This window comes from Pezoporus flaviventris, unplaced genomic scaffold (genome assembly GCF_033815535.1).
Source record: "Pezoporus flaviventris isolate CSIRO_AGI_PZ_B2104156 unplaced genomic scaffold, CSIRO_AGI_Pfla_v1 ptg000001l, whole genome shotgun sequence".
Taxonomy (NCBI): Eukaryota; Metazoa; Chordata; class Aves; order Psittaciformes; family Psittacidae; genus Pezoporus; species Pezoporus flaviventris.
Window position 1 is genome coordinate 39,757,755 of NW_026892549.1, and position 12,904 is coordinate 39,770,658.

A 12,904-nucleotide genomic window follows, 5' to 3' on the forward strand; every position below is an offset into this window, starting at 1 on the left:
AGGATTGCTTTTGCAAGTTATAGCTGAGGTTAGTAGCTTTGGGTTTTTATGAAAGCTGCGTGTTTTACTGTAACTCCACAAGGATGAATGAGCTCACTAGGATTTTTAAATACTCCAAAGTAAAGCTAGTAGCTGTGGAGTGAGATTCCCTATGAGGTGCTTCTGAAGCGCATGCAGATGCTAAAGCCAGGTTGAACGTGCCTGAGTTTCATACCTGCAGCTTATTTTCTCCACAGGTTTTCTGTGTGTCACTTCAGGTTCATTGACCACATTGCATTTTATGTAAAGAATACCCAAGCTCTCTATGTAGACGTTATTAAGTGGGAAGGAGGAGGGGCACGGACGTCTGTCAGCACTGATGTCAAAGCCCTGTGAGCTCCAAGATCCCTTATTTTGATCACAGACAGCAACCACTGAAGTATTGGTGCCAACAGAGTTGTTTTCAAGCTGTTTGGCAAGAAAGTGGCAGAATTTGCTGTTGAAATGCACAAGAACCACTTCTCTCACCATCTGAGGACAGGATGCTGTCTTAACACTGCCTTCTGTGTACCTCAGTGCTCTTGCATCCGATTCTCAGCACGCAGCTGCTGCTGCCACTGCCACCCTCCTCAGCAGCAGCTGAGTGCTGGGATGAGAGCTTCCCTTGCCCACAGAGAGTGTGTAGCCATGGTGCCTGGAAGAATAGCTGCACAGAAAAGAGCTTTCTGTCTTGCTACAGAAGATGGGTATTTCTTGGGGGGGGGGAAATCCTGTAATAATACAAAACAACTCATAAACCAACCGTGCTTTTTCAGTGGTCAGGAGTGCCATGTAAGGACATTGGCAAAGCTGAGTAGTCAGGGATTGTTTGTCCTCTTGCAAAAAGGCTTGCAGAAGAAGGTGAAAGAAAAGCTTATCACATGTTGCATGGATGGCTTCTCCCATCTCTCTTCAGAGAATTGCTTCACCCAGATGGGACTCATTATCTGCATTGCTCTGGGCTTGGTCACTGGAGACCATCAGTTTCATTTTGTGTATGTTTCTGAGTAATCTGGCTTTCTGACTCCATTCCCCATGCTTCTTCCTTGGCCTTCAGTATTGTCATAGCCAGCAGGCCAAGTCTCTGACCCAGATGTGGGCAATGTGTTAGAAAGGCAGGGGAGAAAGTTTTCCATCTCTAAGTAGGACTTTTTGCTGCATAAACCTTCATTACTTTTTTTCCATATAGATGATTTTGTGTGCAGCCAAACGAAGCCAAACTTCTAGCCTTATTGGTAACTGTCTTTGCCAATACTTAGGAGTTTGGAGGCAGCTAAAATTGACATTCCATTTTCTCTAGAGTTAATGAATGAAATGTGATGGGTCTTTGTATCAGGGCAATGGGTGGGTAAAAGCTAATATACAAATCCTGTTAGAATGTGCTCTTAAGGTCTGAACACTGCGGCATTATTAACCATTGACCCAACTCCTCTCTCATTGTCATTTTGCTGTGGTGGAGCACCATGTCCCTCAATTGCAGTGGCATTAAATTCTAGGATGGTGACCCACAGGCACTGGAGCCAGCACTGCAGGGTCTGTGAAGCCTGGTGTGCAAAGGGATTACTGCATACAGCAGGTTGAGGCCACTTTGCACCTGAGTGAGAGTCTCCCTGTAGGGTTTAACATGCTTTAATTTCTGTGAGAGCTTACACTTTTGTTTGAGTTTCTTAACTTTTCTGCTTTTCCACCTGTAGTCAAACTCTGAGAAAACATGTTATGGTTAAATATAGGCAAACCTGAAGTTTTTAAAACTTCAAGTTTGATTTAAAACAAGTTTGATTTTAATGTTGTAGGTGAAATCTTTCAGGCTAAGTGCCTTCCTGCTTGATTTTAGAAATAGTATGAAGATCATACACAGGGACAGGGATAACCTCCTTGTCACTTCTAATCCCCCTCCAGGTCCCCCCAAACCTCTGCACATTTCTGTTTCGGATGTGACAGCCTTCCTGGCTGAGCCCTTAAGTCACCCCATGCACTGCTGGCTGAGTAAGGGCAGAATCCGATAGTGAAGCCTGCAGACATGGGGTAGCCCAGCAGCCAGAGGACAACCCACATACGTTTTTTAGGGATCAGAATAGGAATTTGCTTTCCTGACATGGGTAGGGATCAGTGCCTGACCATGTTCCCGCAGGCAGCTCTCAGAGATGTTCCTCCCTGTGGCAGGCCCTGGAGAACAGGACAGATCTCCCAGGCAGAACTGATGAACTATGACTCTTTCATTTTGTTACTGAACGGTTTGGTGATGGGTTCATTATCAGGAATAGATTTGCTGGAGTTTCAATACATTTTGGTACAGAATATTTGCAGTATTCCAAAAAGGAAGCAGTAGGGCTCTTAACTCTCCCTGTTGGCCGCAAGAACCTCTGTTCCTGCAGAAAACCCAGTGCAGACAGTGCATACACAACCCAGCATGGACTGTGCACAGAGGGAGGGCTTGGCAGACTTAGGAGGCTGCAGTTTGGTGGTGTGCTGGAGTCTCAGCTGCGTGACTTGGCTGCCATTTAGCTGTCCCAGGTTAAAATGAGTTCCCAATGTGCTTGTGGAAAAGGTTACCCAGCATTAGATAGGGACATGATATGCTGCCGCCTTGCATAGACAGAGCAGGGCTGACAGAGAAGCTACCAGCCTCTGCTGGCAGGCATGTTCACTCTGAAACCTAACAATGGCTCACCGGTGCTAGTTCCGACGGCTGCTGTCTTTTGGAGCAGGCACAAAGTGGTGACCCAGTGTTGGGGATGGGAGCTGGGTGATGCTGCTGCTGATACCAGTGTGGTGGCAAGACCCGGGGCTGACAGAGGTGGTGGTCGGGCCACACTCCCTCACGGTGTCCTCTTTGCCCTCGCAGCTCCGTGGCGCTGCAGGGCGGCTTCCAGGTCTGCCCGTTCTTCATCGGCCACGGCATCGGGTCGTACTTCCACGGGCACCCCGAAGTGTGGCACCACGGTAAGCGGCCCCACTGCCCCCCGCGCTCTCTCTGCCGCCGGCAATGGAACGGCTCCAGGAAGGGGGGTAAAACGAACAGAACCCCCCTCCTCAGCCAGGCACGCTGCCGGTCCCGGCGGGGATCCCCGGAGAGGGGGGCGTTCCACGCTAGGTACTGGCGGGCAGACCCGGCCTCCTTTTCCGAGAGTCGCACGGGTATTTTTGAGGACAGATCGCTCGTTTAACCAAGTCGTTGGGGCAGCAGTGTCCCGCGGACCGCCTCTGACCCCCGCTCCGGGTGGCATCCGCCGTGTCCCGTGGCCCCACACCCCCATAACCTTGCATCCCCACCCCCCCCCCCCCCCCGCTCCTGAGCCATGCCGGCAAAGTTTGTTACAGGGCAAAGAAAAGTCTCGGCCGAAAAGTTAATGTTCCCGGACCCGGCCTGGACGGAGCCGCCTTCGGGCGGTCCGACTGCTGCCGAGGTGGGATCACTTTCGGCGGATGCTGCGGTTCGTAGCGGGGACCGGCGTGCGCGGTACCTGCGAGCCAGAAAAGGGGGTTAAACCAAGTGCTGTTTGTGTTTATTAAAAAGGGAAGAAAAAACCAACAACCAAAAACCCAACAGTCATAACCGCGTTTTTATTTTGTTTTGTAGCCAATGACAGCGATTTGCTAATGGAAGAGGGAATGGCGTTCACTATAGGTTAGTAACTCTCTGCTACGGGTTTCTTTATAAAAGTACACACAGAGCAGCCCAGATCCGGACCGTTTCTTTATTGGGATATCGAAATACCCGTGCAGATAGGGGAATGTCGGCGACGCTGACCCCTTAGGAAGCAGAAGATTAAAATACCATTTTTTTTAAATGCATTGAGGAACCGATTGAGTGAAATACCTTCCAAGTGACAAGATTCAGAAAATTAAATGGTTATTATAGATCCTCCTAAATGACATTTTGGAAGAGTATTTTTGGCAAGGCGGAGGCTCTGCCGCCCCCCTTGGGCTGTGGGGGATGGGAAGGGTGGGAAGGATGGGTAGGATGGGTCCGTGTCCCCGCAGCTGCGGTGTACCGGGGAGCATCAGCCCAGAGTGGCTAGTACTCGCCCGCTGCCCGGCGGGGCTGCGGCTGGGCTCTGGGGCCGCGGGCTGAGCCAGCAAGGTACCAATCACGGAGAGCCGCCGGGGAAAAGCCCTCTCTCGCGCCGTGTGGCTAAATGGCAATTAGAGGGAAATAAGAAAATTGTTGTTTTGCTGATTTAATGAACATTTTAAGCCTGTTTAAAAAATTCACATATTTAAAACTATCTGCTGTTTATAAGTGTGGTTGGTGCGTTGGTTATTATCCACGGGGTCTTAATTAAAGCTTGATTAAAATTCCCTGCTTTTACAAAAGAGGAATGGGCAACTTCCTACCTTGATGTCTTCCTCTTTAGTTCCCATTTGAGTGTTGCAAGGGAGTGCCAGCCCAGGGGAGCAGGACCTGTGCAGAAGGGGAGCTACCTGCTGGGACACCACCCCACATACCCCCCCCCCCACTTTCTTTCTTGCTTCACACTCCACACAACTAACTTTAGAATGCATCTTGTTTTTCTTGCTGCAGAGCCGATAATAATGGAAGGATCCCCCGAATTTAAGATTCTGAAAGATAAATGGACTGCAATTTCTGTAGACAATAGAAGGTGCCTGATTTAATTTTTTTGATCTTTCCTAAAGCTGTAGAACTGATCACTCACAGCCAAAAAAAACCCCACCAAAACCGGGTGAGTGTTACAGGCATGGTGGATGCATTTGTCCCCTAATAACTGCTAAATGTGCATTTCAGATCAGCACAGTTTGAACATACCATTGTGATTACCTCAGAGGGAGCAGAAATACTATCTAAACTGGTGGAAGAAGCCTAAAGATGGAGTAAGAAGCGGAGGGACTCACTGTGCTTCTGAGATTTCCAGTTTCACTCGGAAGAGAGGAGGATTTCTGTAGTTTCTGTGGAGAATGGGTGCTGCAGAACTCACAGCAGAGGACAGAAAAAGCAGCTGGAGAGGTTGGCTCTGGACATAGACCTTTCCATGTGTTAGCTGGTGAGGATTTAATAAAGTCCTTTGGCTTGTTTATGACCCTGGAAGCAGCCATGCACAGCCTGCGAGTGCGAAGGGTTTGGGTTATTTGGGGTGAGGGGCAGAGAGCGGGTCCCCTCTCTTCCAAATCCTGTGTGGGACAAACACGTATCAGATGACATGGTCTCTGTGCAGCTGAGAGGACAGGGGAACATAGAATTTTCCCTTTATAGCTAAGATACGGGGTCAGTTTGTCTACACAGCGATTGGCACACTGCTGTTTCCCAGGCTGTAACTTCTACTAGGGTGCAAAAAAGTTTCCCAAGGGTGGTAGGAGCGGCAGCCACCTCTTCTCCCACAGCCTTCCCAACAGCAGCCCCCTCCCCTCCTTCCTGCCTCGGCTAATTTCTCTTTGCACAGCACAAAGAAAAAAGTGATTAAAAATGAGATGCGAAGCTTGCTTCTCTGGAGATCAATAATTGCCCTCCTTGAAGAATTAGCCGGTTTGGGATAATCACTGCTCTGCGGTGCCCATGTTAGTTAAGGGAGAGGCACTCCGCAGTGAAAGCGTTTAACAGAAACAGAAGAGTTTGCGGTCTGAAGGGTGCCCCGGCTCCTGGATGGAGTTTGGAGCTGATGCTTCTCATGAGCTGTGGGTCCCACTTGGCACCGCGCTCCCTGCGGTGCTGCCCCGGGCTTGCGGGCACTGGAGGGGGGGGGGGGGGTGGGGTGTGTCGTTTGCAATTAGCCGGTTACTGACGGCCCCACCAGGCCGGACGGCTCTGGCTTTGGTATTGGGAAGCTACTGGAACAGGACCTGGTCCTTTGAAATGCGGGGTAGCTTTGGAGATCAGTAAGGGACATCGAGAAATGCCCCAGATCCGCGGCCACAGAGGTGCTGTTTTGGCACAAATAACTTGCCCTTAATTGTAAGCAGATGCTGTCCTGTGCCGAGATTGCCACATGCAGGCGACCGGGGCTGCTCTGCACAGAGTCCCTCGGTGGTTCAGGGCAGAAGTAAGCCCCTTTCTTACAGCATTACGCTGCTGTTTGTTTTCACTCGAGTACAGCGAGCTGTCAGCTCTAATAGTTCCTAACAGCATCTTTTCAAAAAGCAGGACCCCACCAGAACACGGCTAACACCGCGGGGCAGCCGCTTAGCTCCGTCCTCCCCGAGAGGAGCTTGGAAAGCCTTAAAACCTGTAAAAACAAACGATGCAGCCAACAAGTTTACAAATACACAGAGGTTAAACAGCGCGCTGAGCCGCGGTAGGCGAGGGACCCCCAGCACCGCCCGACGGACTGGGAAGGGGGTATTTTACTTTCGGAGACCCCGGGGCGCTGGGAGCAGCTGGGGGTCCCGCGCGTCCTGGCAACACACCAGGGGCACCTCCCGGCGGGTGGCCGCTCCGAGAGCCCCTGGATGGCACCGCAGATGTTGAGCTTCCCCCGTCCCCTGCCGCGGCTTGGGGTGAGGCGGGAAAGGGGCAGCTGGGGGCAAGGACACCACCACCCCCCCCTCCCCCGCTGCCCGGTGTTAAGGAGGCTGCTGGCAGCCCCTGGAAGTCCTTGTTTGCTCTGAATCCCTCCGTAACTGACGGGATTACTTCTTTTACCGGCCGCGGTGGAGCGGTGGCAGCCAGGCGCTGGCATTGATGGCGCACGTTTGTAATCCTAATTATGAATGAGACTGAAGGGATGCCTCAGCTACGCGGGGACAGCCGGCGCCTCGCACAAGCCTTTCACACAGGAACCCCTGCGGGCAAGCACGGCAGGAGCCCCGACGGGGCGGTCGCCCCCGAGGGGTCGGGGCATCCAGCGGCCCCTCCGTGCCCTCCTAAGCCGTGCTGCCCAGGGCCGCTGTTGCACGGAGGACGGGTGTGAGCACAACGGCGCCGTCCGGTCCGCGGGGTTTTGGTGGGGCCGGCAGGATTATGGTTCGCCCCGAGACCTGCCAGCGCCCGGACAACCGGAGGAGGTGCCGGCAGAACCGGTGCGCACAGAGCAGCTTCCTCTCTCCGCAGCCGCCGGACCCGAGGCCGGCGGAGGTGCCGGAGCTGCCGGGGTGCCCCGTCCCCCCTCGGAGAACGCGCAGACACGCCGCGTGTGGTCACTTACATGGCCGGGGGCCATAGTCGGCTGCCGGAGGGGTCCGTGTGGGGACACACCGCTGCCGCCCCTTCCCGCTCCGAGCCGCGGCCGCTTCGTGAGAATGAACTTTGCATCGCGAGCAAAAAAAAAAAAAAAAAAGGGAAACAAAAGGAGGGGGAGGAAGTAAAAGAGGCGTTAGGAAATGGGCAATTAAACCGACAGAGCGCTAATGAAGGAAGGGGGCGGGGGGGGGGGGGGAATATGGGAGAGAGAAACAGGAGCGGAGGGGCTCTGTCTTGTCAGGTTTTGCGCAACCCTAAGAAGGTTGCTTCAAAGACCGGCTCTGCCCGGTGGAGCCCGAGCCCGGTATGAGGGCGCTGCTGGGGTGCCCCAGCCCCGGTGGCGGTGGAAGGCTGTCCGGGACTGCCACTTCCAGCGGCATCAGCCCAGCGATTTGTTTTGAATGTTCCCTTTTATTGGTGTTCCCCCTTCGCCAAAACGCGCTTGATTACATAGATGCGGTGCCGTGATAACTGCGCACCCTAGACAACCTAGGTGTAACCGGGAAAGTTCAGCCCAGGCCAGATCAAATCCCAGGCTGTTTAATGCTGGAAGGCTGCATGTTGCTATTAGTGTTAAATATATGGCTAATTATGCGTATGAAAATTAAACATCAGTGTTATGCTAATGGGGCCGCCTTCAGCTGTGGATCAGAGCACTTGAGACTAGCATTTAATCAAATGAATCAGTAACTAATACATCTGCACGTGTGAACTTTCACAAGATCATTTTCCTGTTACAGTCACACCGCTGAATTATGAAAGAAATAATTATCAACACTTTCTAATTATCTAACAAAGTAATTTGGGATTCATCGTCGGCTTTCTGGGGAGGATCTCCTAAGTCCCACCTCATTTACTGCTAACGCACGCGGAAGTTTTCATTTTAAGCTCAAATGCGCCGTTTAGCCAGACAGGGCGAGTCTTGTTTCCTTGGAATTTTTCCCTTTTTTTCTCTTTAAGGACAATAGCAGCAACAACCGGGCGGCCCTGAGCAGGGGCGGACAGTCCCTGCGTGCCCGCGGAGCCTGCGCGGCCGGGCAGGCGAGGAGACGGCCGCTTTGTCTGCGGGTCTCGCAAGGTGGGCCCTCACCCAGCCGGGGCTGGTGAAGCGCGGCTGCCGTCCTCTCCGCGCCTCCTGCGCGGCGAGGGGCGGAGGAGAAGGGCGGAGAGCGGCGCGCTGCCTCCTGCCGAGCTCCGGCTGGGCGCCGTCATCAGCCTCCGAGAGCGGGCGGCCCGCGATGGGAGCAGGGAGCCCAGGCGGCTTCGGTCCCTGCTCCGGGCGCGGAGCGGTGCCGGGGAGCAGCGTAGCGGAGGCCGCCGAGCCGAGCCGGCGCTGCCGTCGGGGCGTGCGGCCGGCGAGCGGGGACGCGCGGCGCTGGCAGCCCGGCTCTCCGCGCTCACCGGGGTCCGGGCGAGCCCCGAGCGCCTTGGACCAATCCAAAGCGATTATGCAAGACGGCGGACCAATCAGCTCCGCCAGCTCATGAATATTCATAGGCTTGGCTGAGTCAAAGCTTTTAGGCGAGTTTGTGTAGATCTACAGCATCATGCTTAGACTTTTCAAAGAGACAAACTCCATTTTCTTATGAATGGAAAGTGAAAAACCCTGTTCCGCTTAAATTGGGTTCTTTCCTGTCCTGAGAAACACAACAGACCCCAAAAAGGCAAGCTGAAGAGAGAACACACACACAGACCAAGCGACAAGAAATGACCATGACTACCATGCCAGAGAGTCTAAATAGCCCCGTCTCAGGGAAGGCTGTCTTTATGGAGTTTGGGCCGCCCAGCCAGCAAATGTCTCCTTCTCCCATGTCCCACGGACACTATTCCATGCACTGTTTACACTCCGCGGGCCACTCTCAGCCTGACAGCTCGTACAGCACAGCTTCGTCCTTCTCCCGACCGCTGGGCTACCCCTATGTGAACTCGGTCAGCAGCCACTCCAGCAACCCCTACATCAGTTCAGTGCAGTCCTACCCCAACAGCTCCAGCCTGACTCAGACCCGGTTAGAGGAGACAGGTAGGTGCACTCGGCTTTGGGGAGGGGGGGAAAGGGGAGGGAAGGCAAAGAGGGAGGGAGGGTGCTCGTATATTAAAAAAAAAAAACCACAACAGAATCTATCGGGGGGGGGGGGAAATGAAATTAAATTACAAAATATGAGTGAGGAGAGGCTGAGGATCACAGGGGAGCAGTACACAGAGCACACAATGCCTGGCTGGAAAAGAAATCAACCCAGATGTGCACGTATTAGTCTTCGTAATTATTTATTGCGTAGCGCAATAAACAATGTATGCAATTAAGGGTAATTAAACCTAAACTGCAGCCTGTAAAAATAGCAAACTTTCTCTGGGAAGAAGCCTGGGCTGCCATAATAGCCCGGAGCCTTTGTTAGCGTTAGTCGAGCTTCACTTTTCTTCCTTCTCATTATTGTTATTGTTGATGTTGCTGCTGTTATTGTTACTATTGCTGCTGCTGTTGTTATTACTATTGCTGCCATCATTATTATTATTATTATTATTATTATTTATTCTGCATCGCTTGTTGTTTGTAGGGGCCGAATCCGAGAAAAGCACTGTGGTGGAAGGAGGGGAAGTTCGCTTTAATGGGAAAGGGAAAAAAATACGCAAACCCAGGACTATTTATTCCAGTTTGCAGCTACAGGCTTTGAACAGGAGGTTCCAGCAAACTCAGTACCTGGCTCTCCCCGAAAGAGCAGAGCTCGCAGCATCTCTGGGACTCACCCAGACACAGGTATAGCTCCGGTAGTGATGGCCCCTCTCTCTTGTCCTCTCCCTGTCCCCACGCGTTATGCAGACGGGTCACAACAGGGCCCAGCGCGACGCCCGCCCCGACGCGGAGGAACAGCCGGTGCCGCAAAGGCCCCAGAGGGGCCTCCCCGGCGCCGGCTGCTCCTCAGCGACGGGGCGGGCTGGAGGGTCTTACCGGGTGGTTAGCATCACGAAATGGCAACGGGCACAGCAACCACGGGGAGATAATGGGGAGAATCCGGGGGCCAGCCGGCTGTTGGGTCCATTGGACCCTGGCGGGGACGGGGGGTGGGACGGACGGACGGATGCTGGACCGTACTGAGAGATGCTGAGCCCTGGCCCGTTCCCGTTCGCAGGTGAAGATTTGGTTTCAGAACAAGCGCTCCAAATTCAAGAAGCTGATGAAGCAAGGAGGGGCCGCCCTGGAGAGCAGCGCCTTGACCAACGGCAGGGCTCTCTCCGGCAGCTCGCCACCGGTGCCCCCGGTGTGGAATACCACCTCCGCCTCCGGTAAGGCCTCGTCGGGCACCCCGGGTACCTACATCCCCAGCTACACGTCGTGGTATCCTTCGGCCCACCAAGAAGCTATGCAGCAGCCGCAGCTGATGTGATTATAAACGCGTTTTCCCCTACTGCAAGCACCATCGATCCCGAAAAGATTTCGCAATCATTATGGAAAAAATAATTAAAAAAAATAAAAAAGAGAGAAATTAAGAAAAAAATAAAAGGAAAGGGGAAAATGAGGAAAAAAATAATAACAGGGGAAAGAGAGAGAGGACAAAAACACAAAGGAAACCCAAGCGAACAACCAAGCAGGAGGTCTCTTGCCCGTCCAGCCGCCGGGATGCTGCCCCGCAGCCCGGGTGCGGGAGCGCACAGCTGCGATGCGGCCGGTTCCCAGCGCTGACAGCTGCCGGGCGGCCCCGGGCACCGACCGCGCACCAGCCCGAGAGCACCGCGAGCGGCGGCCGCGGCTTTGTGGGACAATCGGAAAAAGATGTTTGAGAGGGGGGAAGCCCTCTCCTCTGTCCTGTCTGTCTGTCTGTGTCTGTTGAAATGTAGGTCATTTATTTGCTACTCCGCTCTGACGGTCTCTTCAATTGCAAGGGGGAAAGAAGCTGTACAATGTCCAGAGCTTCTTTCCCTCGACGTTTTCTGTACCTTTCACTCTCCATCTGTATATTTTTTGTTGTTGTTAAAAGGGGAAGACAGGGGTTTTATTTATTGATTTAAATTACCACTATGAGAGCGCCAGAAACAAACTCAGCTCGCTGAGTGCACTGCTCGGACGGACGCACCATTTACCACACTCGGCCCCCGATTCCCCCTCCCCCCAATAAACCACCTCGAAAGAAGGCGCGATTTTTAACTTTTACAAGAACTTTTCTACTTCGCTGCTGTGGAGGGGCTGGCGCCCAACGGTTTGCATCTCTCGCGTATTCAACAAAGGGAATACATGCGCGTTGTTTGCTGCTCGGAAGTGGAGCCGCAGCAGCTGCCGAGCGCGGTGCCGAGGTGAAGCAAGGCGCGGAGAACGGAACGAGAGCCCCGAGAGCGGCGACGGCGGGTGGAGGTGTCCCGCCAGGCGGGCGGGAGCACCCGCGCAGCTCCGCGCAGCCCCGGCCAGGCTTCTCCGCGCAAAGATGTCCCGAAGTCTAAATGCACAAACCGACGTGCAGGAGCTACTCGCTGTACATATTTTATTCATTATTATTATTATTATTAATATTATTATTATGTAAACATGTTGCACAAATTTAGCCTTTTTTTAATTATTATTATAATTTCCGTTTCGTGTGGCTGTAAAACATGATGCTTTGTGTACTGAGATCTTGACATTTTACTTGTGAAACTCGGAAGATGTGATAAACTGAGCTCGGCTGTGTTTAGTGTTCTATATGTCAAAGTTTAGTTTTATATTGAGAATGTTAACTTATTGCTTTGTATCTGGGGAAAGAAAGAAAAACAAAAACAAAACCGAAAAACACACAAATCTTTGTACATAAGTTATAAAGTTTCTCTGAGACAGTAAAATTATGGTTTGGCAAAAGAGACACGCGTGCTCCCTGTCTCGTGGCCTGGGCCAGCCTCCGCCCTACACGGCGGGACGGCGGTGGCCATAACCGAGAGACGAGGAGGGGGAAGGGGACAGCCTCCTCTGTCCCAGCGGCCGGATCCCGGTATCTCCGGCCGGACCCAGCCAGCCGGCGGCGGACGTAGCGATGGGCCACGGGACCCTCCGCGGAGAGGCCGGGAACAACTCCTTGGCCGGGAGGCGGGCGCGGGCAGGACGGGACCGCCACGGCGTCGGCCACGGCAGCCAGGCCGTGCATCCGCTCGACGGCGGAGCCGTCCAGGGGCCGCAGCGGATACCCCAGCGCCGGGCTCGGCCGTTCCCGCTCCCCGCGCTACTGGGAGTGAAGAGCTGCGGAGCGGAGGGGAAGCGGTCGCTGTCCGGAGCGGAGGTTCCGCGGAGAGGGCAAACCGGAGGGCAACCCGCACCCTCCCCGAATCCCGCGCCCACTGCCCAGTGCGCGGAGTCTGCGCACGGCTGATGCGCTGCAGCGCAGCATCCCCCCCGGCGCGCAAATGCGGCGCGGCGGCCCACGGCGGTTCGGTCCCGAAAACACTTCCCGGAGCTGCATTTCCCGCTGCCTCACGGCCCCAGCCCCTGTCCCGAGCACCCCGCAGCCCCGAGCGGAGCTGGAGCGGCTCTGCAGCCCCGCCGCGCACCGGGACCCGCAGCTTCTGAGGCGCCTGCAGCCAGAGACCAAACTTCTTTTGACCGGAGAGAAATGGGGTGGTCAAGCAGCTCGGAGAGCTTTAAAGATATATTGGCTTCCCCTAATTCAATAACGTCTTGCTAACAGTTCAAATAGAGAAATTATTAGTTTTCTCTCAGCGAGGCGGTCTTGAGTTAGAGGCTATTATAATTGTACATTTGAAAATGTTAATCTCAATACAGGCCTAATTAATTCTGCCTTG

At 53.6% G+C, this 12,904-nt stretch overlaps 2 protein-coding genes and 1 long non-coding RNA gene across 8 annotated transcripts in view; 2 read left to right on the forward strand and 1 right to left on the reverse strand.

The window, feature by feature from the left end:
• The window catches only part of METAP1D (methionyl aminopeptidase type 1D, mitochondrial), an 84,235-nt gene that overhangs the window by 43,248 nt on the left and 28,083 nt on the right, over positions 1–12,904 (forward strand). For 3 of the 6 annotated variants that reach the window (XM_061453548.1, XM_061453506.1, XM_061453558.1), the window contains exons 7-10: positions 2,864–2,961; positions 3,599–3,646; positions 4,544–4,622; positions 4,766–5,073. In XM_061453548.1, the coding sequence (XP_061309532.1) occupies positions 2,864–2,961; positions 3,599–3,646; positions 4,544–4,622; positions 4,766–4,844 (304 nt within the window). In that variant the 3' untranslated portion in view covers positions 4,845–5,073. Of the gene's footprint in view, positions 1–236; positions 1,044–2,863; positions 2,962–3,598; positions 3,647–4,543; positions 4,623–4,765; positions 5,074–12,904 lie in introns of those variants that run through there. The other 3 variants (XM_061453515.1, XM_061453524.1, XM_061453531.1) reach the window with 3 other exon arrangements.
• Positions 3,855–4,997, reverse strand: LOC133269376 (uncharacterized). Its single transcript, XR_009743433.1, has 2 exons — positions 4,873–4,997; positions 3,855–4,153 (listed from the first exon to the last, which is right to left on the reverse strand). It is a non-coding gene; the product is annotated as an uncharacterized LOC133269376 (long non-coding RNA).
• Positions 8,489–11,971, forward strand: DLX1 (distal-less homeobox 1). The gene is made up of 3 exons (XM_061453492.1): positions 8,489–9,170; positions 9,703–9,902; positions 10,276–11,971. The coding sequence occupies exons 1-3, from the start codon at positions 8,858–8,860 to the stop codon at positions 10,528–10,530; spliced, it is 768 nt and encodes a 255-aa protein (XP_061309476.1). The 5' UTR covers positions 8,489–8,857; the 3' UTR covers positions 10,531–11,971.